We start from the raw sequence: 27145 nt of genomic DNA, 5'->3' as shown, positions 1-27145 counted from the left end.
CTATTCTTTTTGAAATGAAGGTCAACATACCACTTGCCTTCTGAATTACTAAACGAAGTTGGGTGCTTATGTTTTTGAGATCATGCACTAGGACCCCAAAGCATTTTGTGATGCGGCTTTCAGCAGTAATCTCCTATTTAATATTAAGCTTTTCTTTCTTCCTTCCATATTTGTCCACATTATATTCCATCTGTCAAGTTTTGGCCCACTGACTTAACCGGTCTATATCCCTCTGTAGAATCCTCGTGTCATCAGTGTTACTTGCCTTTTCACCAAGTTGAGTGTCATGCACAAACCTGGCAATATGACATTCACTTCCATCATCTGTCATGAAAATATAAATAATTGTGGCCCCTGCGTTAACCACTGTGGTACTCCAATGGTTACACGTTGTCATCCTGAAAATGACACCTATCCCCATCATCTTCTATCATTTAGCTAATTTTCTATCCATGCTAGTACAATATGCCCGACACCATATCTTATCTTATTAAGTAGTCTAATATGTAGTACCCTATCAAAAACCTTCTGAAAATCCAAATATATTACATTATTACTTATCCTTTAACTCGTCAGCTTGTTTTTATTTCCTTAATGAACTGCAGTAAACTTGTTAGGTTTGATTTCCCTTTCATGAAGTGACGAAGACACTGCTCGAGTATATTAGGTGTTTCCAAGTGGTCTGCTATTCCAGCCTTTATAATAGACTAAGTATTTCCCAATGTCAGATGCTAAGCCAACTGGCTTATAGTTATTCATTTTTTGTTCTTGTATTTTGAATTTGGACTTGTGACTTTTTGACTTTGTGCCTTGTAAGTGGTAGACAGAAATTAAGTTACTTGTGCAAAGATTCCTATTTTCTGAAGTGCTCTTCTACTAATGGTTCAGTTCTGTTTCTGGCCAATGGTAGTCCCCAGGATGCTGATACTGGGCATTCTGCAATGGTACCTCCACTGAATGTCAAGGGGTAATCTCGCTTGTCCGAGATAGTCATTGCCCCAGAATATGTGGCACAATGTTATCTGCCACTTATCAACCCAAACCTGGGTATTGCCAGGTCTTGTTGCATATGTACATTTATTTCAGTATCTGAGGAATCATGAATGGCAATAAATAACACAGTATGGAGGTGGAAGAACAAAACAGGCCAGACAGCAGAGGAGCAGGAAAATTGATGTTTCGAGTCAGGACCCTTCTTCAGAACCCTTCTTCAGAAATGAATGATGATGAACATTGTTCACTGATGATTGCACAGTCTAACTTCTGACCTTAGGATGGAGGAAAGGTCATTGGAGAAGCAGATGAAGATAACTGGACATAGGACACTATCATAGGGAATTCCTGAAGAGTTGTCCTGCAGCTAAGACGATTGACCTCAAACAACCACACCCACCTTCCTCTGAAATCAGTGGACAGCTTTCCCCTTCATTGCATTCATTTTGCTACAACTCCTCCATTCCACACTTGGTCAAATGCTACTTTGATGTCCAAAGCAATCACTCTCACCTCACCTTTGGATTTCAGCTGTTCTGTCCACGTTTGGACCAAGGCTGCAACAAGGTCAGGAGCTGAGTAGCTCTGGTGGAATCCAAACAGTCAGCAGGTTATTTCTTTCCAAATGCAACTTGATAGCACTGTTGATGACATCTTCCATCACTTCGCTGAAGATGGAGCAGTAATTGCCCGGGTTGGATTGGTCCTGCTTTTTAACCACAGGACATAATGAGGAAATTTTCAACATTTTCAAGTAGATGCCAATGTTGTAGCTGTGACTGCAGCAGTTTGACTAAGGGTGCAACTAGTTCTTCAGTATTATTGCCTGAATGCTGTCAGGGCCCATTGCCCATCTGTGCTGCATCTGCCATGCATTTGCCATTCACCCAGCCTGCCCAGGTCGCACTGCATTTCTGCATCCTCTTCATGGCTCGCCCAACTTTGTGTTATCTTCAAATTGAGATGTTACATTTGGTTTCCCCATCTAAATCGTTAGTGTTATTGTGGATGGCTGGGGTCCTGGTGCTAGTCCCTCATTGATCATTGCCTGTCATTCAGGAAGAGACCCATTTGTTCCTGTTCTTTGCTTCCTGTCTGCCAGACAGTTTTTTGTCCATCTCAGTACGTTACCTCGAGTCCCGTGTGCTTTAATTTTACACATTAGTTTCTTACGTGGGACTTTATCAAGGGCCTTCTGAAGTGTCCAGGTGGGCCGTTCCACTGGCTCCTCCGGTCAGTTTGGTTGGCTGCGTCCTCGAGGAATTCCAGTGAATTTGTCAGGCATAATTTTCCTTTGGCAAATCCATGCTGACTGTGTCCGATTTTCCCACTGCTTTCGAATTGCTGTGCTATAATATCCTTGACAATGGACTCTAGCAGATGGCAGACTCACTGACTTATAATTCCGTTTTCTTTCCACGCCCCTTTAAATAGTGAGGTTACATTGGAACAGTTCCTACAGATTGGAGAGTAGTTAGAGTATAGAAAATCTCAGAAGACAACGACTAATGCATCCACTATTTCTAGGGCTACTTCGTTAAGAACTCTGAGATGTAGATTATCAGTTCCTGAGGATGCATCAGCCTTCAATCCCATCAATTTCACCAACATTATTTCTGTACTGATACAGATTTGCTTCAGTTCCTCCTTCTCATTAGACCCTGCATTCCCCACCATTTCTGGTACATTATTCGTGCCCTCCTTTGTGAACACAGAGGAAAGTATGCAAAGCTTGAACATGATTCCTTTGTTTGTTACTTTGTAGAGCCAAGTTACAACCTGGACTGATTCTCTTAGATTTGTTGTTCATGTAGCTATCAATGCACTATAGATTATTCAGAAAATTCTGCCTAATCATGGAATCACATTTTGTTGTGAGTTTTGCAAGCATGAACATATTCTCACCATGTAGATAATTTTTTTGTGATTTTTGAATCTGTAAGAATTTCCTTGCAGATCTTACTATTGTTTTATGTTGGCAAGAATTGAAGGATAATAGTTTATTGGTCCGTGAAAGCTGGTCCATTTTGAGTGAACCTTCAGTGAACTCATAAACCATAGGCAGCCTGAGTAGACTCAGGTCAGGGACTGAGATCCCAGCATTTCTCTGCATTCACCATGGTTACTCTCTGCCAAGTAGAAGTGTAGTACTGGGCTATAGTGACCCTACCTCAGCAGCAGTAACCCCACATGCAGGTTTTGAATCTATAACCCCTTCACAAACTTGGTCTCCCTCAACAGAGGAGAGGCAAGGCATTTCCAAATTCCCTGGCTATTCCTAGTCCTCCTTTAGACTAAACAATGCATTCCTTAGGAGATGTTCTGATTTCTGGATATGTTGCCACAGTATCAATGCCTGCAGTCATAGTCCTTGCACAGCAACAGTGAAGCCACTGTACCTGTACATAGCAACCCCAGCATTGGGATGTCAGGTGATGAAACAACAAACTATACTGTTGTATTATTGCACCAAGCCAATGATGTATGACACACAAAGATAACATATCTGTTGACCATTTATTCCATGAAATAGAAGCAGCCTGGGTGAGTTGAGGTGTTCCAACTCCACGCTTCACTGCCCATGGCCTTGTCACCCTGGTCCAGACATTTGGAGGCCCAGTAGTTCACAAGATGTCTCCATCTTCAGTAAGAAGGGGTGTTTCTAGATCATTCAGATCGTCAGCATTTTGGTAGCACAAATGAACACTGGTGCAGTGCCACCACTGCTTCATTGAGCTGCTACTTTTGGCAAGGTGAGAGTGAATTCAATCGCCTAGTGTTTCACCTTGAACCCTGTATCATCTAACACATCTATTGGGCACAAGCCGCATGGTATTCCTCAACCTTGGAGGACTGGGCTGAAGTCATTGACATAGTGACAACTGGTAAGGCTGCTAACAAGGCAATGCTGTTTCAAACCAAACGGAGGAGACTTATTTCTCCATCCAATACAGAACCCCTCAATCTTAGTTGAATTGTCAAGAACAAGGGGGCACACTTTTAAAGTGAAAGGCAGGAGGTTTAGAGGGGATTTGATGAAAATCTTTTTCACCGAGAGGGTGGTGGGAGTCTGGAATGCACTGCAACACACCCTTCAACATGTAAAATCCCTCAACCTTTAGAAAGTACTTGGATGAGCACTTGAAGTGTCATAATATTCAAGGCTATGGGCCTACTGCAGGAAATTGGGACTAGTGTAAGCAGCAGTATGGTTCTGGCAGTACAGACTGGATTGGCCAAAGAGCATCTTCCAGGCATACGATTCTATGAATCTACGAATTTCTTGATATCACAGAGAGAATCAAATTGGTTTGAAATCTATGATACTAGGGACATCAGGAGCTGGCTAAGATGGATCATCATCTCAGCACTTCTGACTGAAGATGGATTCAAATGCATAACCCTTGTGCTTTATATAGATGTTCTGGGCTCCTGCATCATCAAAGATGAGGATATTTCCGCAGCGTCCACCTCCCCTTAGTTGCTTAATTATCCACCACCATTCTCATTTGGATGAGGCAGGGATATGCAGATAGTGCATGAAGGAAATATTGAGATGTAAGATCAGCTAAGCGCTTGTTGAAAGATGGACCTGATTCAAAGAGTCAAATGGCTTAGTCTGGGTCCTATTCCTATGCACGGTGGCAAAGATAAAGGCCAAGGATCATGACAACCTTCTGGTTCTGGTACTGAAGACTTATGCAGCAGAAAAAAGCCAAGCCTCTGACCAAGCTGCCAGCACAAGCACAACACTAACACCCAAGCAGAAATGTAGAAAATTGCGTAGTTAATTCTTGTCAACAAAAAAGCAGAACAAGTATCATCTGGCCAATTTCTGCCCATTTATCTACACTCATTCATCAGCAGAGCGATAGAAAGTGTTGTTGACAAGTAGTATTTATTCAGCAACAGAAAGCTCACCAATGTAGCTCAAATCCAAACCGGTCAATTGTTACCTCATCAGTCAATTCTCAATCCTTAAAGTGATGGAAACGATTGTCTACAATGCTATCAGATGGCAATTCCTCAGCAGCTCACTGACAGTCAGTCTGGACTCTACCAGCGCCACTCCTCAGTCTTAGTCCAAACAGAGACAAAAGAACAAAGTTTCAGAGGTGAAAGTGACCGCTCTTAACATCAAGGGAGCATTCGACATAGTGCAACGTCATTGAGGAGGAAAACCCTCCGTTGGCTGGTGTTTTACCTAGCACAAAAGATGATGGTATGGTTGTGGTTATTGGAGGTCAATCATCTCAGACACAGTACATCACTGCAGAAGTGCCTCAGGGTGGTGTTCTAGGCCCATCTTCAGCTGAGCAAACACCTTCCCTTCCTCATAAGGTCAGAAGTCAGGGTGTACAATGATGATGTACAATGCTCAGCATGATTTACTATTCTTTAGGTACTGAAGCAGTCAACACCTACATGCAGCATAAATTGAACAACAATTGAACGCTTGGGCTAAGTGGCAAGTCAGATTAGCATGACACAAATGCTAGCCAATGATCATCTCCAACAAGAAAGAATTTAATCATTTCCCTTTGGCATGCAGTGGTATTATGATCAAATAAATTTCCATTAACATCCAGGTGGATAACCATTGACCATATGTGAGTAACCCACTTCCAGATTCTCCAAAGCCTGTCCACTGTTTAAGGTAAAGTCAAGAGTGTAATGGAAGAGTCTCCACTTGGCCAAATGAAGACAACTCTAGTTACATATGTACAGTTCAACACGATGGAGGATAAAGCAATGCAATTCTTCCACAGTTTTAAACAGTCAACACCCCCAACACCAGGACACAGCAGCAGCAGCAGCAATGTTTATAAGTTTACTGGATGTGCTGTAATAAACTCAGCAAAGCTCCTTCAACGGTACCTTCCAAACCCACAGCATTGACCAGAAAGGCCAACAGACACATGGCAATATGATCTGCAAGTTTCCCTCAGAGCTACAAACTATTCTAACTTTGAACCCTAGTTCCTTCACTGCCACTGGTCAAAAAAATTCTAGAACTCCCTTCCTACCATCACCAGATGAAATATAGGGGTTCAAGAAAGCACCTCACCTCCTCCTTCACAAGAGCAATTAGGAATGGGCAATAAATGGTGGCCTTACCAGTCATTCTCACATGCCATGAACAAATAAAACAAACAGGAATGTGAGACCAGGCTACTTGATTCAGGTAGGAGAACCATGAGTACAGAACCAATTGGTCGTGTGGTTTGATTGTGTGCAGTAACGGTGATCCTCAGCTTAACCAAGAAATTTCTAAACTTTTTTTCCATAGACGCCACTCAATATTCCTTGAAGAAAAAATGCTAGAAATGCTCAGCAGTCAAAAAGGAAACATCTAAACTCTGAATATCAACCTGAAAGGTTAACCCTGTTTCAATCTCCATAGAAACTGCCAGATCTGCTGAGAATTTCCAGGAATCTGTTTCTACGTTTGATTTGTACGAAATGTGTGCAGAGGACTGTGAAACTTTGCAGAGGAACAGAGATACATTGAGTGAGTGGGCAAAGGTCTGGCAGATGGAATACAATGTAAATAAATGTGAAGTCATACATTTTGGTAGGAGTAATAGTAAAAAGGATTATTACTTGAATGGTAAAAAGTTGCAGCATGCTGCTATGCAGAGGGACCTGGGTGTCCTTGTGCATGAATCACAGAAGGTAGGTCTGCAGGTACAACAAGTAATTAGGAAGGCAAATGGAATTTTGTCCTTCATTGCTAAAGGGATTGAGATTAAAAGCAAAGAGGTTATGTTGCAGCTGTACAAGGTGCTGGTGAGGCCACACGTGGAGTACTGTGTGCCGTTTTGGTCTCCTTACTTGAGAAAGGATGTACTGTCACTGGAGGGGGTGCAAAGGAGGTTCACTAGGTTGATTCCGGAGTTGAGGGGGTTGGCTTATGAGGAGAGACTGAGTAGATTGGGATTATATTCATTGGAATTCAGAAGATTGAGGGGGGAGTCTTATAGAAACATATAAAATTATGAAGGGAATAGATAAGATAGAAGTAGAGAGGATGTTTCCACTGGCAAGTGAAGCTAGGACAAGAGGGCATAGCCTCAAGATTAGAGGGAGCAGATTTAGGACTGAATTGAGAAGGAACTTCTTCACCCAGAGGGTTGTTAATCTATGGAACTCCTTGCCCAGTGAAGTAGTTGACGCTACTTCAGTAAACGTTTTTAAAGATAAGGTAGATTTTTTTTGAACAATAAAGGAATTAAGGGATACGGTGAGAACGCGGGTAAGTGGATCTGAGTCCACGAAACCATCAGCCATGATTTTATTGAATGGCGGAGCAGGCTCGAAGGGCCAGACGGCCTACTCCTGCTCCGAGTTCTTATGTTCCAGAACCTACAGTGCAGGGCTTTAGCATCCTTTCAAAGACCTTTGTGAAATGTTGATAAACAAGCAACTAATTTTGGTCGCTTTTAAAAATAAACAATTCTCCTCCCTCTAAACGCAGGGACACAGGATCATGAATTGAATGAATTTATATGCATGAATTGATTACAAAGTCATAAAAATGACAAGTTGAACGTTTCCCTCCTTCTCCCAGTGGCTGCTGTTTATCCCAGTCTGGTTATTACATTTGTTTTGCGTTTGTGACTAACTCGGCTCCTCAATGCTGAAACTCCAGAACTACAGCCAGTCGCTGGATACAAAACAAAGCAGCAATTCGCATGTGCTGAAACAAGTTAAATTACACAAATGTAACTCACAGACTACACACCAGGCTAGGCCTTTCTCCTCTGCACCACCGCCGCCGCTTTGCAGTTCAAATGGCCAACACGGTGTCGCACAAGGCACCCTGGGACATGTAGTCCGCAGCCGCCCCACACTTCTACTTCCAGGATCCCCAAATAGAAAACTACAAATCCCAGTATCCATTGCAAACTATTCCCGCCTTTCCCCCGCAAACAGTTGGTGCGAATGTCTCGGATTGTAGCTGTTCCCTTCAGTTGCTGGTGGCTCGTGTCGCCTAATAAGAATAGAGCAGCAAATTCCTGCAACAAAAACAAAATGCTGGAAGTCACAGCGGTTCAAGCAGCTTTCATGGACAGACAGTAACCTAATATTTTGAGTCTAGATGATCCTTCATAAGAGCTGACGTGAACTGTGGAGGGGACAACATTTCTGCAATAGCGGGGTGGGGGGAATGCTGGGGGAGAAAGGCTGTTGATAATGTCCCCTTCATACTTCACGTCAGTTTTGATGAAGAGTCGTCTGGACTCAAAACATTAGCTTGCTTTAACTCCATGGATGCTGCCTGACCCTCTGTTTTCTCTAGCATTCTTTTGTTTCCAGCATCTGCAGTAATTTGCTCCTAAACTCCTGCACAAGCTCTTCTCAAACCATGAGCACACTTGCTAAGTCCAACCTGTTCCAAGGTGGGTGGGGGTGCTGAATGACCTGATTATGTGCTGTCCATTTTGTGATGAAAATTCGATAAAATAATTTTAACGAGGGCCAATTTAGGGTGTGGACAGTTCTTTCAGGACCCATTCATCATATCATGAAGTGTTCGGAAAACTGCACTGAGCCTACCACATTCCTGCTGGCTCCCACACTCTCCGTATTTTAGATCCTAACCATTCACCGTATAAAAACTCAGATTAAAAAGTCAACAATCACCTAGATCAGTATCTATTAATACCGGATCTTTCAGTTAATTGGAAAAGTTCTGTTGTGTCAGATGTACAGACAGATCTATTGAACCGCTACACAACCATTGTTACAAAAAGAGCAGCCAGCTTCACCAATCTATTCCTGTAACATCCCAGGTATAAGTTTTGTGAGCCTTTGTTCGCTGCATAAAGCCTTTATATCCTTACAAAAATACAGTACCCAGAACCAGACACAATACTTCAGATGAGGCCAAACCCATGTTTGGTTCAGGTTCTCCTGTCTCTCTATTTATAAAGCCTAGTATACCATTTGCCCTTTCAACCACTTTCTCAACATGCCCTGGCTCCAACAACAATGTATACACTTAAGCATCTCTGTCACTGCAGCTTCTTCAGAATTTGTACGTATTATTTTATGTTTCCTCTTCCCTTTCTTCCTAACATTTTACACTCCTCTGCATTTCATTTGCACCCATTCCACCAATAACATGTCTCATGAAGTTTATTCTCCTCATGGTTCACAATACCTAAAGGTTTTGTGTCACCCCCTAATATTGAAATTGTGCCCTGTACATCAATGTCTAGCCCGTTAACATAAACTAAGAAAAAAAAAGGCCCCAGGATAGACATCTGAGGAAAGTCACATATACCTTCTCCCAGTCTGAAATACAATTCACCACTATACTGTTTCCAGTCACTGAGCAAACCTCATATCCATGATGCCATTGCTCCTATTATTCCATGGGCTTCAACTCTGCTGAGAAGCCTGTTATGTGGCACCTTATCAAAAACTGTGAATGTATAGATTTCAGGATTGCAGTTGATAAGATACCCTGTCAAAGGTTGTTGGAGTGACATATTGGCATGGATAGAAGATTGCCTTGCTAGCAGGACACAGAGTAGCAATAAATAGATCATTTTTCAAGCTGACAGATGTCACGAGTGATATGCCACAGGGATCAGTGGTGGGGCCTCAACTCTTTACAATTTATAAAAGATTTGGATCAATGGATCAAAGAGTAGCTAGATTTCCTGACAACACAAAGAAAGATAGGAAATTGGGTTGTGAAGAGGAAATAAGGAGCAGACAAGGCAAATACAGATAGATTAAGTGAATGGATAATGGCCTGGCAAATGGAACATAATGTGGGGAAGTGTGAAATTTTCCATTTTGACAGAATGGATGAAAGGAAGTATAGTAATCTAAATGATGAGAGGTTGCAGAGCTCTGAGAGATAGAGAATCCTGGGTAAATAAGAGCATGAATCGCAGAAGGTAAGTATGCAGGTAGAGCAAGCTAGCAGGAAAGTGAACAGAATGTTACGGTTTATTGCAATGGGAATTGTATGCAAGAGAGGTTATGCTTCAGTTATACAGAACACTGATAAGACCATACCTGGAGTACTGTGTACAGTGCTGGTCACCATACTTGCAGAAGGATGGTAATGCTTTGGAAGCAGTTCCAAGAAGGTTTACTGAGCTAACAATTAGAATGAAAGAATTGTCTTATGAGGAAAGACTAGAATGCTAGGAGTGTACCCTCTGGAGTTTAGAAGAGTCGTAAGTGACTTAATTGAAACATCTAAGATCCAGAGAGGAACTGACTGGCTGGATGTGGAAAGGATATTTCCTCTTGTAGGAGGATTTAGAACTAGATTTGATAGAGAGGAAGTTTAAAAAAAAAAAAAAAATTCTCAGGAGGATTGAGAATATTTGGAATTCCTTTACTCAAAAAGCTCCTGGAGAAGGTACAGGATCCACTGCACACCTAAACATCCTCCACTTCCCCATGTTTCACCAGTTTGAGCAGTTACCCTTAACAGCTATTGTTTTGCAAGTTGCTTGCAAGCCCAATTCTATATGCTGACTTTAAGTCATGGGTTTAGAACTTTTTCTGCAGTTCCTTACTGAAAGCCTTTCACTGACATGTGTTACATTGACATTACCCTTGTCCCTTTCTGTTCTGGGGATTCTTGAAGATCAGTGAAGCTTAACTTTCCTTTTGAAACCTGTGTTTACTATTAAAAAAAAATAGGAGTCAAGGTTGAATCTTACCAGAATCAAACCAAGTTGTCTATAATGCTCTGGACTTGTTCTTGCTCTTATTTTAAATACAGGAACTGGATTAATTGTCTGTCAGTCCTCTGACAATTTTCTTATCCAAATATATTGTCCTGCTATCTCTTAATGAACTGCTTTTAATCTGCTCAAACACATCCATCTGACAGGCTAAAATCTTTGCTCCAACGCTCATTATCTTCTGTTTTAGATCTTTTAATAAAATTTTAAGAGATCAGAAATAGATAATGTCATACTCACGGTTTTTGGCTCGCTGGTAAATATGGAGGCAAAAATCGCTATTCAATATTTCCACCATTTCCCTATCATTGCCCGAGGCTTATCATTCATTACTTTAGTGGTGTCATTTCCAGGTTTTGTTTCTTCCATTATTAGAGTACCTGTTGATTTTTTGTTAATATTCCTTAATAATTTCTTTTTGTAATTCCTCTTTGGTTTTTCCAATTCATATTTCCTTTTGTCCTCCACATCATTGTTGTCCAAGAAGCTGGCATATGCAATTCTGTTTAGGTTTAAACTTGACCTTTTCTCTTTAAAAAAAATGTTATTGGCTGGCAGACTGGCTACTAATTCAGAGGTACAGCTCACAGGTAATTGGTCTTAGCTATAGAATAGACCAGGCAATTATCAGCAGCCAGATCTACAATTCACCTGATTTTCTGAATATCATTGAACAATTTCATAACCTATGCATAATATTTTGATATTTATGTAGGTTTCAGCTCCAACAAAAGCTTGAAACAAACTTAATGGACAAATGACCTATCATTTAAAATATCAAAATAATTGCTTACTCTGATGATATTTCCATTAACAAGTCTTTGTAGAAGATCCCTTAAGATTTTCTTTGAATATTTACTTTATCTTTTAAATACAGAACAGCAACTTCTCACTTTCAAACTGAATTTGGAAGAACTTCTTCAATAAGGAACAGTACTGGTTCCTACTCAAACATCAAAAGCAGCAAATTCATGGTATGGATGTCCTGCAATCTTCTCCTAATAAAGTGTCAGCACAACACAATGTTACCTGTTTGTAATCAATAGTAGGTTGTAAAAATATTGTGAGTTACCAAAACAACTATCTCAATAACATAAGGGTTATTCCATGATAAATCTAAAGATTAGATTCAAGGTTACCATTTGTTTTCCAGCATCATTGTGATCTCTGTCTACTTTGCCGTTTACAAAGATGAAAATTAGAAAGGAATATTACTGAAAGATCTCTGTAAAATTCCAGTGACTGAACATTATAGGACAATATTTAACTTGCACTACAATACATCTTTGAAAAACCATTAAGTTGCATACCACACAGCACAATCAGAAAGAACTTTTAATGGTCAGCTGTACAGTCAAAAATTGCCTTCATATGTAAAAATGTTTTGATTTTATAAGATCAACCATTATCCTTCCAAAGGCAATCCATTCAATATAACTTGAAGTTCCAGTTTTTAAAGAAATGCAAATTGCAGAGGCTTAAACAATTAATTTTACTTAATTTACGGCTCACTCAAAATGCAATACATTAGTCGTAAAATTTTGTTTCTCAATAGTTCAAGTAAACTTTTTTTTAAAAACAGTTTCCTTGAATCAAAATATAGATTATACATAACTGAGCTGTATTTTATTTGGAGAAGAAAAGGGTTCAGCATTGATGCTACAATGTTATTGCAAATGCAAAATGTAAATTCTTCTTGGCATTCACGCAACTTTTTTTTTAGCAAAATTCTGAATTCACCCTTTTCATGTTTCATTCTGGCTGAGACAGACGTATTCAGATTAATCAAGGATTCCAGTATTTATCAGGTATTAGTACGCACACCGCTTCACATCATGGCAGACTAGTTTCTTCATCTCAGGCATCATTATAGAATTGTTCTGAACTCATCAAAGATGAAACTAGGGACATGTGCTTCCACAACCTGGCAAGGAAAGTACAACAATGTTTATCAATTGTTTTTATAAACTGCTGTACATAAATACCAATTGAGGAAGGACAACCTGGTCAGCAAGGCCTCCATGTTTTCCTATATATCTTTTGTTGCCTTCCTTCAGGTTGCTAAGACAGTTCTGAACAATGAACATATTTTTTGATATGCACTGGAAACTAGACTAGAAGAGAAATCTATCCAAGACAGTTGCATTCTGGAATTCCACAGCTAAATGACAATCATTTCAATCTGGTGTAGTATAACTGCTTCCTGGTAGATTGTAATATTAACATTAAGGAACATTTCCTCACCTTTCTGGGTAATTTTGTGTAATAAACATAATTCTCCAAGAACATCAAGGCAGCCACAGCATCAGCAGGCATTTCTGGGATTTTCTGACTAAATAAACAAAAGAGAAAAAAAAACACCCTGGAGTTATTTATCATACATTTAAAACATTGCAATAAAATCCATTACAGACAGCCTGGGGCTGATACTTGAAAATGTATTTTTATTAAGCCTCAGCTGTCCTGCCTTTAAGGGAGCAAAGAACAAAGAACAAAGAACAATCAGAAATTTTAGCCATTCAACTATTTGATTAAATCATTCAGTCTGCTAGCATCAGCCTTTTTCCAACCCAAATGATCCTTACCTAGTAGTACATTGCTCCACAATGGAGCGAACAAACTGGCCAATTAAGGCCAGAAAATGCTCTGTGTAACGCGAGTGGAATTGCTTCAGCAGAGTGACAAGTCCGACCACCAGAGGTGGCCAATCTGTGGGATCCGTGGACTTCTTACACACCATGCCTGCATGCAGAAAAAAAAAATGCAACAATCAAAACTATCCAAATGCTTTTAGAGTTAATTATTAGATACTTAAAAACAGATCTTTCTTAATTTTCTTCTCCGTTACATGACTGACTTAATACTATTTGCAGATACTGGAACCAAGACAATGTGTGATAGAATTTTTTTTTAAAAAGGCGCATCTCCTGCCAATTCACTTGAACAGGAAGTCATGCTGTTGGCATCATTTTACATCCTTGCCACAACTGAGCCTGAACCAGTGGTAGAGTAGCTGTTGCAGAACAGGAAATAGTATGCGCACGGTTGCTGCCTCTCCCTGATGACTGCCCCTCTCAGTACTGGCCACTTTTGTTAATAATCAGTTACACATGATCACCAACTGAGGGGACAGGTAAACTGAAATACTCTCAGCTTTCTGACAATATTGTTCTCAAATCGGATTGCAAGATGTTGTCCGGTTAGTTAGTAAAGTTAAAGTGTTCATGCTGATCACTGGTGTGGCAATAGAAATTTTAAAAAAAAATTATACAATCAACCCTGAAAGAATTGATTGTTGATACTCTATTTTGTAGTTGATGCACTTAGTACTTTTCTTCCCTGCAGTTTAATTCCATATTTCATAAAACACAGGCAGTCAATAGTTTTCCTCTCTTTGGTCAAAGATTTTGAGAGGGAACCATTACAAGAACAATTTGACAGTGCTGTATTTCCCACACTGATTAAGGCAGACCTGTGCAGCATGTCTGCAGACTGCTTCAACCTTTCTTTGTATTTAATTTTTACATAATTATCATGGAAATTGTAACCAAAAGTATTATTTTGGTCAACATAACCAACTGCTGTCATCAAGATTTCAATATCCCTTTTCCAATCAACTTCACCATCACAACAGGATACAAACTCATTTGTATTGAACAGAAGTATTTACTCTCAGGTTGATGACTCAAACAGATCATCACCTGGAAATTCTGATATGAAGTGGGTGGGACAGGGGAGGCGAGATATTAAATGTTATACATTCACTTTACCAAATACAGTTGATTTAAAATGCAGAAATTTACTACAATTAGTAGCAAGAATCCCTTGCTAATAGACAGAGAATAATCCCACACTTAGTGTTCATTCACACAAGCAGAAGTCAGCAGTTAAAATTGCTTGTCATTTGTGCACGGCTTTATTTCTGGCTTAATTTCTTTAGTTCCACAGCAGGAAGCTGTGACACAGTAGCACAGCTCATATCTGTAGCTGAAAGTGGAATCACTTAAGATATGACAGTTGGAACCTGCACAGAAGAATTTTAGTTAAAATGGGAACACCACAAGTTGCTCCCGCAACAATTCTATTGCCGTATCTTAGCAACTAGATCATTCAAGGATCTCTGGACAACTAAACCTCTTAGCTCCCAAATCATGTCTTTCAGCATCATGGAAAAGAATCATGATGCAACATGGCAAAGCAATCAAATATTTGCAATAGGAGACAGAGAGAAGGCAAGAGCCAAAAGCAAATAAATAAATCAAATACTACACAAAAGTAATTGTGAGCCTGCATCCGTCTCCACCTTCTCATTAGTTATGGCACAAAACTGTGAAGTGGATTGAACAAAATCTCACTTTACGCATTGCTTTTTATTGCTTCTTTTCAACTGTAGTTTCTACAATTTGCACTTCAAATACTTATGTTTGGCAAATCTGCAGGAAAAAGTACAGATCAATATGTGATATAATACAATAATATAAAACAAAGTAAGGCAGATGCTGGAGGTCTGAAACAAACAAAAACAAAATGCTGGAGAAACTCAGGTCTGCAGAACGAGCAATTCCTACGAAGAGTCACCGAACCTAAAACGTTGACTTCGTTTTCTTTTCCACAGATGCTGACAGACCTGCTGAGTTTCTACGACACTTGCTACTTTTGTTTGTTGCAAATATTTGTGATTTGGGATGAGACGGTACCAGCAAGCTCTTATGAAATTTGATGACTCTCTACAACCATTTGGGTGTGTCTCTCTCTCTCTCTCTCTCTCTCTCTCACACACACTAATTCTTGGACATTTTGTTGATTTTCGATCTTAGATTCTGTTTTCCTAATTTTATAGTGAGTGTGTGAACTGTGCACGTACTGTGGCGGAATGATTCTGAACTTAGAAGTGTGGAGGCCTGAAAGAAGTGCCATGCAAATGTTGATTTTTTTGCTGCCAAACATGTTCTCCTTTTGGAAATCTGATCTTTATTTTGGGCTGTTTCACAGGATTCAAAACTCATTGGAATGAAGGATCTAGCTTGCACACTACCAGTTCCAGCTCAAACGGAAAATTTGAACAGTATATGCAGCAAGCAGGAGAGTGACATTAGGCAGGGTGCTTTATGAGGGATTATGCACTGACTCAAGACATTAGACATTGCCGGTTTCCGTGCTGTGACGTTCTGATTCTATAAAATTGACCATAACTTCAAATGACAACTCCATCTGCTCTCAGAAAAGAAGAACTGAGAATTCTAAGTCCAGTCACTAGATGGAGCACTTCCCATTATTGAGGAGGAAAACCAAACCAAGCAATCATCAACCTTCCCCTGAAACACATAGCAGCATTAGATCCATCATGTTGATACTGAATCACTTACATTCGAAGGAGACAGCAGAACATATTTAATAATAAAATACATTAGTGAAGGGACAAATTACCAACAGTAAAAATCAAAAACATCTTGATGGTGTAAAGAATTCAAATCACAGATTCCAAATCTATATTGTTCATATTATAAAAGGGTGCAGCAATTTTGGATTGTGTTACCTTGGTTCTTAATGTATTGCACTTTTGGCAACTGAGAAATCAGAAACAGAAAATTCACCACTGGAAAGTATGGTAGTCTCTTTGTGGTAATGTAGATCTAGAAATAATAAACAAAAAGTCAGTAAGAATACAGTTCATTCTGATGACAGTGTGTTAGGTCTCAGGTGACAGCTTTCCCCACTAAGGATTTTGCAAGTCTAGTCCTAATGGTACACAACCAAAGTTTGAGATTTTAAATCCAACTATGGAAAATTGTGGTGGGATTAGAAATCATCATAAAAATCCAACAGGTTCATTAATACTCTTTAATGAGAGGGCTTAATAGCACTACATAAATGAACACAGAATTTCAAACCCAAATCATGTGCTAATGCCATCATGGCAACTACTAATGGGTCTCCTCTGCATCATGTACATCCCAAGCATATGCTAACAGATTACTTGCCATTTTGTTCTGCAATACACACATCACAGACCTTAATGTATAAGCCATTCATTTCACTCTTCAAGATGTGTTGGTGAAATATGCTCTTGCTCTGCCAACCGCAAGGTTGCTACATTAAATTAATCTGATTAAGTTGTATCCGTGTTCTAAGTGGACTTGGGGGAACACAGTGAAAAAATTGCTATAATCAAAATAAATATCATCCCAAAAATCAACAACTCGGGAAGGAGCCGTTACAGGAGTAAGTAAGTCAGGATGCATGGGATAGGGGGAAATGTGAAAGATTGGATTCAGAATCGGCTGACCCTTAGAAGACAAAGGGTGGTAGTGGACGGAAAATATTCAACATGGTGCTCAGTTATGAGTGGTGTACCACAAGGATCTGTCCTGGGTCCTCTTCTATTTGTGATTTTTGTAAATGATTTGGATGAAGGAGTGGATTAGTAAGTTTGCAGACGATACAAAGGTGGGTCGAGTTGTGGGTAGTGCGGAGGGCTGTTCCAGGTTACAAAGGGACATTGATAGGATGCAGAGCTGGGCTGAGAAGTGGCAGATGGAGTTTAACCCTGAAAAGTGTGAGATGATTCATTTTGGAAGGACAAACTTGAAAGCAGAATACAGGGTTAACGGAAAGATTCTTGGCAGTGTGGAGGAACAGAGGGATTTGGGGTTCATGTCCACGGTTCCCTGAAAGCTGCCACCCAGGTGGATAGAGTTGTTAAGAAGGCATATGGTGTGTTAGCTATCACTAATAGAGGGATTGAGTTCAACAGCCGCTAAGTTATGCTCCAGCTATACAAAAGCCTGGTTCGGCCACATTTGGAGTATTGTGTCCAGTTCTGGTCGCCTCATTACAGGAAGGATGTGGAAGTGTTGGAAAAGGTGCAGAGCAGATGTACCAGGATGTTGCCTGGAATGGAGGGAAGGTCTTATGAGGAAAGGTTGAGAGAGCTAGGGCTTTTCTGTTTAGAACGACGAAGGATGAGAGGTGACTTGATAGAGGTGTACAAGATGATCAGAGGTATAGATAGAGTGGACAGCCAGAGACTTTTTCCTAGGGTGGAGGTAGCTATTATGAGGGGGCATAGTTTTCAAGTGAGTGGAGGTAGATATAGGGGAGACGTCAGAGGTAGGTTCTTTATTCAGAGAGTGGTAGGGACGTGGAATGCATTGCCAGAGAGGGTAGTGGAGTCGGCCTCATCAGGGGCATTTAAGCGGCTATTAGATAGGCATATGGATGATAGTATAAGGTAGGGGTGGAGGTTAGATAGACCTTAGGTTTAGGGTAAAAGTTCGACACAACATCATGGACCGAAGGGCCTGTACTGTGCTGTACTGTTCTAACAATAATTGATCTAATGATTTGACATGTTATTCTTGTTACGTTTGGACAAAGCAATGGAAGAATAAAGAAATTGTCACATCTGATGTACATAATGGCTACAAAAAATGAACAAACAAAAAAAAAAGGAAAATCTCAGGTCAGACAGTACCTTTGAAGAGAGAGTTGACATTTCTGGTTAATATCAGAATTGATGGAAAGTTGAAAGACTTCCAGCATTCATAGAATTTTCCAAATATATCTCCAGTGGGTTTCATCATTAAAGGAAGTAGGATTGTATGACAAATTTTACTGGAACACTACACCACCTACATCTTTTAACAAGCCTTGATGAAAAATGACATCAATTAACACTTTTGAACTAATCTCATCTCCAATTGCTGGTTGGGCCATCATATAACTGATCAGTGTTGGTAAGTAAAAGTGCTGTGATACTGAACTGTGCTGACAAGGAAGATCCCAGGTTTGAACTTCCAGCCTACAAGTAACCAAATGCCAGCTGAAGCAATAACCAAGGGTCAAAACTGGTCTCCAAATTCCCTCATCAAGGAAGCAAAAAAGTCAAAGTTCTTATCAGTGAGTCTTAAGAAAGGGAAGGAGGGCAATAGGGAGTGAGTGTGTATAATACTGTAGCTTAGCCTGGATATCCCACAGTTGAATGGTTTTCTGGTATTCAGTCTCCAGGATTAGTTCAAGGAATAGGTAATTGGCTGAGACACCCCATTAGTGTACACGTGGAGACGGTGGGGGTGATCAGGAAAATTACTGGGAAATGAAATGGAGCCAGATAAAATCAAAAACTGACATGATGAAAAGACATATATAACTACTTGTCAGTAACATGCATGGATACATTTAGAAAGCACAAATAATGTCAGGGTGTATCAAGCAGTGAAACCAGAATTACTAATATTTGTAAAACATTTCAATAAGGGTACAAAAAAGCAAGCCGGCTCCAGGAACACAAATACAACGCAGTGCACTATTGATTAGCCCAGCCAGTAATGGTTGGACTACAGCAGCTAAGTAATAACTGTTATCACTCAACTGTTCTGAAGGAGAGTCACTGGGCCCAAAACATTAACTCTGCTTTCTCTCCACAGATGCTGCCAGACCTGCTGAGTTTTTCCAATGATTTTTGTTGATGTTTCTGATTTTCAGCATCCACAGTTCTCTGGGGTATTTTTTTCTTCAACAGGATAAGTGCTTAAGTTAGAACCTGAATTTACGCAGCCACATATAGTAATCATTCTAGTATTCCATAAAGCTGCTCAAGTTGAATGTTATATGGTTATTTACAGACTCAATAAAAAGTATTGCTCCTCCCAAACGTACCTTACTCAGAGGGTTGTGAATGCCAGCAGCCTCCATGTAAGCTGTGATTTCATAAAGTAGTGTGTTATCATCTTTAGGGTATGGTAATGTCGGATCCTGATAGTGTGCTTCAACATCAGCTAACAGAGATCTGAAGAGAAAACATCTTGTAGGTTACAGAAAGATTCCAAAAAAACCTACAATTTCTTTTGAAACTGATGTCTTTTAATATTGCTTCCTTTTCAGATGATATAAAGGTTAAATCAAACCTCACTCTGCCTATACAAGTGGATGTAAAGCATTCCATGGCACAAACAGGAGTTGGAGATTGTCAGTGACCTGGCCAATATACATCTTTCAAATAAACCAGCAAAATGGATTATTATATAGATCACTGTTGTTTATGGGACTGTCCAGTGAAGAAACTGATTGTGTAGTCTGTCATGGTAGGGAAATACAAATTAGGGTTGGCTGAAATTTCAAAGGCTTTATGGTGCATCTGATTGAAATTTTCAGGATATTAAGGGGAACGGAGAGGAATTAGAAACTATTTCCCCCGGTTGGAATGTCTTGGATACAATGGGGGTTAGACATACTCTAAACCGAAGAAGGACTTCGATTTATTTAACACTGTTCGCAACCATCAGGTATCTCAAAGTGCTTTACAACTAATGAAATATTTTTGAAGTTAGAATCTGTTGTAATGCAAGAACTGCAGCAGCTAATTTGAGCTCAACAAGGTTCCACAGACAGCAAAGTGATAATTATCAGATAATATGTTAATGGAGGGATAAATAATTGCCCAGAACAATTACTGTTCTGGGAAATCCCCAGTTCTCCTCCAAAAGAGTGTTCTGGTATCTTCGACATCCACTCAAGTAGGCAGTTGTAGCCTAAGTTTAATACCCGGTTTCAAAATGACATCTCCAACAATGCTCCCTCAGAATTGAATTAGAAATTCGACCTTGATTTTTGTGCTCAGGACCTGGTTTGGAATGTGAACCTGGAACTTTGTAATTCAAAAGTGTGTGACTGACTGAACCATAATTAGATCTTGACCTTTCAATAATAAAATATTGCAGGAAACAAAAAATAATGGAAGTTTGGAACTCACTCCTGCAAACAGCAATTGATAAAAGATCATTGCAAGATTTGTGTAGCCAAATGTATGAAGGGATATGGGATAAAGATGGGTAACTAGAGTTAGGTCAGAGATCACTCAATGGCAGAAAATATTAGAGGGAGCTAACCTATCTGTTCTTGTCCCTATATTAACAGTAGTAAATACAATTGAAAAGCAATTCATTATCTCCAAAATCTGCTCCAAAAAAACACATGATTTCAAAGCTTAGTGAAAATCAAAAATAAATATCTAAACATTGACTTTAGCATCAAGAAATAACTTAACAAGTACTATTGTTGAATGGTACTTAATACTACAGCGCTTCACTTTTAACAAGCACAAGAGCCACTGAATGCTCTAAACAACATTGTCAGATAGAAGTTGCGTGTAATGGACTGTGAAATTCTGTACTCATAAGCATTCCTGTTTGTAATACCCAGAATGGCAAGTGTTCTTACTGATTGAGATTCTCCAATGCTGCTGCAAGGTGTTTTGAGTCAAACTTGCATGAATAGCTCAGTTCATTGGCAATCTGCTGTCTTAATATTTGCATCTGTCCCACCTAAAAATAAAGACAAGATCAATCCCATAGCTAAGCAACAAAATAGAATGAGGGCATTTTGTTACAGGATATCAGTATTCATAAACCTAGCAGCAAATTTAACTGATTAGTTTCAAATTCTTCCAATGTAGCAATTCCATATGGTTTTAATTAACTACAGGCAAGTGCATTAATAAATTTGTTATTTTATGATGTGTAAACCAGGCTTTAGAATATTTTACATTATAACCGGCTCATACAGTTCAACTCTGTCTAATAGATTTTGACTCAAGTTTAAGTGAGTCTCCAAGTGAAACAATCAACATTGCAGAAAAGAGCATCAAGGTATCAAAAATTGCTTCCATGATTCATCACCCTCGTCGTGCCACACAAAAACCTTCTCTAATTCATTGCATGCATTTGTGTAAAATACTACTCACCAAAGCCACACACACATTGCAGATTGACATCTACCTCAAATCACAGTCCAAGGTTGTTTTAATGATCCACCAATTTCAGTGCTGTTACTTTAACAGCTAGTGGTGCTACTCACAAAGACAGCCTGCAAATATGTGACCTACATCTGACATAACTCCTCACAGCCTCAAGGGGAAAAGTACTGCCTTCTAATCCATTGCCATGTGAGATTAAAAACAAGAGTAGATCTGCAAAGTTGGTTTAAATCATGACTACACTTGTGATGTGGAGGTGCTGGTTTTGGACTGGGGTGGACAAAGTCAGAAGTTACACACTAGGTTATAGTCCAACAGGTTTATTTGAAATCACAAGCTCTGGGAGCGCTGCTCCTTCATCAGGAGGACTATCACCTGGTGTTGTGTGCCTTCACACTTCTTTTTCAGTGAGGCAAGTGAGCAAATAGTAGGGCACATGCTTCTCTCTCCACAGGACAGGTGTAAGAGGACTGAAAGACAGCCAATCTTGTACCAATATTCAAGAAAGAAGCACGGGATAAACCAGGAAATGATAGGCCAATCAGCCTAACCTTGTTGGTGGGAAAACTGTTGGAAGCAATTCTAAAGGGACAGAATTAATCTACATTGGATAATAGTATCCCTATAGGACAGAAGCAGGCCATTCAGCCCATTCAGTCTGCACTGACCCTCCAAAAATTATCGCACCCAGATCTGCCTCCTACCCTATCCCCACAATCCTACATTTCCCATGGCTAATTCACCTAACCTACACATTCTTGGACACTGAGAAATTTAGCATGGCCAATCCACCTAACCTGCATATCTTGGCACTGGAAACCCACGCAGATACAGGGAAAATATGAAAACTTCTCACAGGCAGTCACCCGAAAGTGGAATCAAACCCAGATCCCTGTAGCTGTGGACTTCAACGAGGCTTTTGATAAGGGTGACTGATGGATCCCATGGGATCCAAGGCTATTTGGCAAATTGGATCCCCAGTTGGCTGAATGGTAGTAATCAGAGGTTGGCGGGTGTTTTTCCTACTGGAAGTCTCTATCCAGTGGGGTCCCTCAGGGGTCAGTGTTGGGACACATGCCATTTGCGGTATATGTACATAATTAAGACTTGAATGTAGGAGGGCTGATCAGTAAGTCAGATGAGAGGAAATTTTTCTCCCCCCGACAGAGCGTGGTGGAAATCTGGAACTCACTGCCTGTAAAAGGGTAGTAGAGAGAGAAACCCCTCATAGCATTTAAGTATTTAGATATGTACTTGCAGTGCCAAAGGTATTCCAGGCTGTGGACTAAGTTATGGAAAATGGAATTAGAATAGTTAAATGGTTGTTTTTGACTGGCATGGATGCAATAGTCTGAAGGGCCTTTTCCTGTGTTGTAAATCTCTATGATTCTAAAGTACTTACAAACTTGATGGCTGGAAATTCCCAGCAAGTGATGGAGCATCTATAAAGTGAGAAATCTTTTGATGTCAACCTGGAAATGTTTCTGTCTCAACAGATGCTGATTGGCCTGCTGCCTATTTTGAGTATTTTCTGTTTTTATTTCAAATTTCTAGCATATGCAACATTTTGTTTTCTTATCCAAAATAATTAGCTACAAATGTTTGGGACCATCCAAAGGATGTGAAAGAAGCAATGCTTTAGAAACAGCATTTAGTGTGACAACTCACTATGTTGCCCCAAAGTAACTTTGTTCATTATTTCCAACCTGTCTTCAATACAAGCAGGTGGTACATGACAATCTCACTCTCCAGTTAAAAACTTTAATTTTTAGCAACCTACTGCAAAAGAGCAGGGGGCCACTTCAGTGAAGCTCCTAAACTTAGGGTGCCCATCCTTGCACTGAAACTCAAAAAAGATGAAAGGCAAAGACCCTTCAAACACAGGTGTCTCACTCACAGCCAAAGGCAGTAAGATAAAACTGACTTACCAAATGAATAAATGAATAACCACACGCATTAATAAAACTTCACAACAGTTCTACGCTATTTCACCTCATTTCTTATCTGCACTTTGTTATGAAGATTTGCATGTTTACCTGCTTTGCCAGAGGGATTAAGGAGATTGACACGATTAATAAGGTTGGTGATTGCAAAATCATAAACTCACACTGTATCAAAGCACAATGCTGCTTCAACACTATATTCCCAATTAAGAGCTCATTTTTAAAATTGCATACACTTTGTTTTAAAGTTCCAGAACACAAAGCAAAACTCAAATATAAAACCCAACATATCAGGTATATCTGAATATAAAGAGAGTACCTTTAGAATGGAATCTTGGTAAGATGCCCAGATCTTCTGGGTTTTCTGCACTGCAGCAGAATATACTTTGCTTGAATTTGCTAAAATTAATGGAACGAAAATTGCAATACAGTGAGCCATTCACAAATGGGAGGTTTGTGCTTTATTTCATTAAAGTCTTTTCCATTCATATTTATTTCATACCTTTACTCTCCTAAGCCTCCTCTGTATACAAGCGTTACCATGATCCCTCACCTCATTGAAGCAGTAAACAACCTGACCCACTGACTCTTCAGTGGGGCATACTGAAGGAGCCAGTAAGAAAGCAGAATTTATGGGGGCAATTTGATGAAATTGTTTTATTCCTTCAGCGTTTCAGTAAAACATCCAGCAAAACAACAGCAATACAACAGAACTCAATAGAAAGTAAGTGACATTTCATCCATTTTAACATTAGTTAGTTCAAAACTATTGAAATTTTAAAATTACAATAGATAACTTAACACCAGTCTCTGTTCAGGGTGCACTTGGAGCTAAACATCACACAGAAACACAAGATCAGTTTAATTTTGCAGCTTCTTGCTCTTGCCTATTCTAACTTGAAAAGGTGGCAGAATCTTGTTAGACCTCAGCAACTCATTCCTGAGGTGACATGTTCATGAAGTGTGAAAAGTTTTTTCAGCCAAAGCCTCAACAATCTGGAAAGGGTCAGTCAGAGAAGGATGAAATCCACATATGGATACAATGCTCTCATGTAAATGGGCTTTACTTTCCATCCCAAAACAGATTTGTGCATGCTTGGAAATGAGGGAAGTAACTAAAATTAAAATCAACAGCTTTCTGTACTCCCACAAAAATCTTAAATGTTAGCTTTTCAGGCAAGCAGGAAATGTCAAATACAAATTTTGACTGTTGTCAAGTAGTTTAATAGATCTCTTAAAAAAATTCCCATGATCTTCTACTTTAAGAATGAATAATTCTCCTTTAAAAACTTTTTATCCATGCTTTTCAAATTACTTCTCCACCTACATACAACGAAAAATTAAATAACAATGAACATAATACCACAAAAATTGGGTAGAAGTAATAATGCCAGGTGCTGCCATAGAACACGCCCTCTGGATGTCTTCCTTTTTGAAAGGACTTACCTACGATGCCTTTTACTGGATTTAAATGAATCTGAAAGGGTTTAATCGTGTCCATTACAGCCTTGTCCCGTAGCACATTTCTATGAAGCATACCCAGGAAAATCTATAAAATATAATTTTGTTTCATAAAACCAGAGTTAATAATCTCATTGCCCTCTCTCACCTAATCAGGTCAGCAAATTCAAATTAAAAACTACAGGAGTGTCCCAATCAGCAGATAAATACCTTGCCAGTTTGATTGCATACCTGCAGGTATGCAGAGCTAAAATGACCACTCATGCCTTGATCTTGCTTGGTGATGTCTTTTTCTCATGTAGCTCATATAACCAAACTAACAGAGTTACTTATTTCATTCATCATTTTGGAAGTTTAAATTATATTCCCATTATGCCTATGTTTAGACATTAAAAACCAAACTATAATTCCTCAGCATCATGACAAACCCCAAGGCTAAATATCATGCCTTTCCCAACCCAACATGGCTTGAAATGTCTTATTTTATGTTCAACTATCCTAACCTTACAGGAGAATAAACTGAGCTTTTCCAATGACCTTGCAATGGTGGACATGGGTTTTCAAATGTGCATGAACCACAACACTCAAGTCACTCTCTTGTGCACTAGTCAGAAGTGGGTACCTGCATGGTATTAAAATTAGCCATGAGTTGATCAGATAAGCACTTGATTTTATTGTGAGGTATTGTAGAGTAGACAGCATGTGTGTACATGTGTCAGAAGGGAAGTCTCATTTTCAATCCCTGAACGCTAAATACAGCATTATAACTGCCAAAAACTGGTTCAGACAGAAAAAAAAACTAATGAAAAGTAGTAAGAAGAAGAAAATCACTATTCCTAGTACAAGCTATAAAGAAAAATTACATAAAAATTGAAAAAGTATAAATATTCACACACAGCCAATCATTGACATAAGTACAGGTTTGCGCAAGTATTAAAATAAGAATGCTTGAACATTATACCTACAGCAGGGCTACCTTACCTGGATCTCTTTAACAATCATGAAGCAGAGCAGTCTATCCAGACCATTCAGCCCAAATGTGCCCAAGGAATTCTGGATTTCAGAGAAGAGTTGTTTATTGGTCACTTCCTGGTGAGTCTTCATGTCATACCATGTGTTTATCTGGTCAATGTAGCAGGTCACTCTAAGTCAAAATAAAGCAAACTAAAAATGATCTTTCTGCACTTTAAAAGATGTGCTTTGAAAATGACTCAACTACGGGCCTGAAGATTCCATTTTTTTTTTTCTCAGCTATCAGCATCAACTGAATGATTCAACTGAAATAGCCAGAAAAATCTGGAAAGTTAAAATTCAAATTTCGCCCATTTGTATCGAGTTTCTGCAATCTTTTACCACAATTTAGAAGTGATTTTGCCCAAAGCACTCCATGCCTACAAAACTAGCCACATCACACCAAATTTCTGCCAGTTCATCGCCATGGTCAAATTAAGCCAGTGTTCATGACAGAAGAGCCTAAAAACTACAATCTGGAGTAGACCATTTAGCCCTCGAGCCTGTTCCACAATTTAATAAGATCATGGCTGAGCTTCTGCCTCAACTTCATCTCCTACACTATCCCATGTCCTTCAATTCACTTAGAAACCAAAAATCTACTGACCTCAGTTGAAGTTACTCAATGGCTGAACATCTGTAAATCTCAGAGATAGGGAATTCCAAAGATACACAACACTCGAGTGAAAAAATTTGTCATCTTAGTCCTGTATGTCCAAAACCTTATTCTGTCCTCACACTGATCAACACAAGTTGAAGATTTACTCAGGGGGATTTATAAATTACTCCAAAATTATTTTAAGGGAATTCAGTCAATTGATCTACCCTTGGTACGTTAGACCTGTAACCAGCTGTCAATTGAAGTCAGTGACTCACCCGTTTCTTCAGCTGCTGCAATAAAATGAACAACTTTGAAATGTAAAGTAGTTTACTTCAATGACTTTATAGGATGCACTGGCTACAGTCCTGTCACTGAACAAGTACATTTCGATAGCTCTACTCAATGCCACTGATTCATGGAGAGTTTACATTCTGATGCAGGCCAATTGTTAAGCAGAGATGCCGTGATGTACTCCCACCCCAAGAAGGCCATCCGAGATATTTAGCCATTGCAACCCAGATGGAAACTCCAGACTACAGTGTTTATTAATTCTATCTTCACTTTGATCCTGTTTGATGCTTGTCATTAGATAACAAGGTGTAGAGCTGGATGAACACAGCAGGCCAAGCAGCATCAGAGGAGCAGGAAAGCTAACGTTTCGGGC

The 27145-nt window shown here is 39.5% G+C and overlaps 1 protein-coding gene across 1 annotated transcript in view; it reads right to left on the bottom strand.

Moving 5' to 3' along the window:
- Positions 1-12033: 12033 nt before the first annotated feature.
- Positions 12034-27145, bottom strand: part of washc5 (WASH complex subunit 5) — a 58261-nt gene continuing 43149 nt past the window's right edge. Inside the window, exons 20-28 of the mRNA XM_020519453.2 lie at positions 25851-26013; positions 24855-24957; positions 23728-23807; positions 20931-21034; positions 19371-19500; positions 16249-16345; positions 13298-13454; positions 12957-13044; positions 12034-12636 (exon numbers count right to left, since the gene is read on the bottom strand). Coding sequence (XP_020375042.1) covers positions 12580-12636; positions 12957-13044; positions 13298-13454; positions 16249-16345; positions 19371-19500; positions 20931-21034; positions 23728-23807; positions 24855-24957; positions 25851-26013 — 979 coding nt within the window. The 3' untranslated portion in view covers positions 12034-12579. The remainder of the gene's footprint in view (positions 12637-12956; positions 13045-13297; positions 13455-16248; positions 16346-19370; positions 19501-20930; positions 21035-23727; positions 23808-24854; positions 24958-25850; positions 26014-27145) is intronic.

The sequence above is a fragment of the Rhincodon typus genome, chromosome 4 (assembly GCF_021869965.1).
Source record: "Rhincodon typus isolate 14 chromosome 4, sRhiTyp1.1, whole genome shotgun sequence".
Classification (NCBI taxonomy): Eukaryota; Metazoa; Chordata; class Chondrichthyes; order Orectolobiformes; family Rhincodontidae; genus Rhincodon; species Rhincodon typus.
This window is presented reverse-complemented; position numbering and strand designations above follow the sequence as displayed.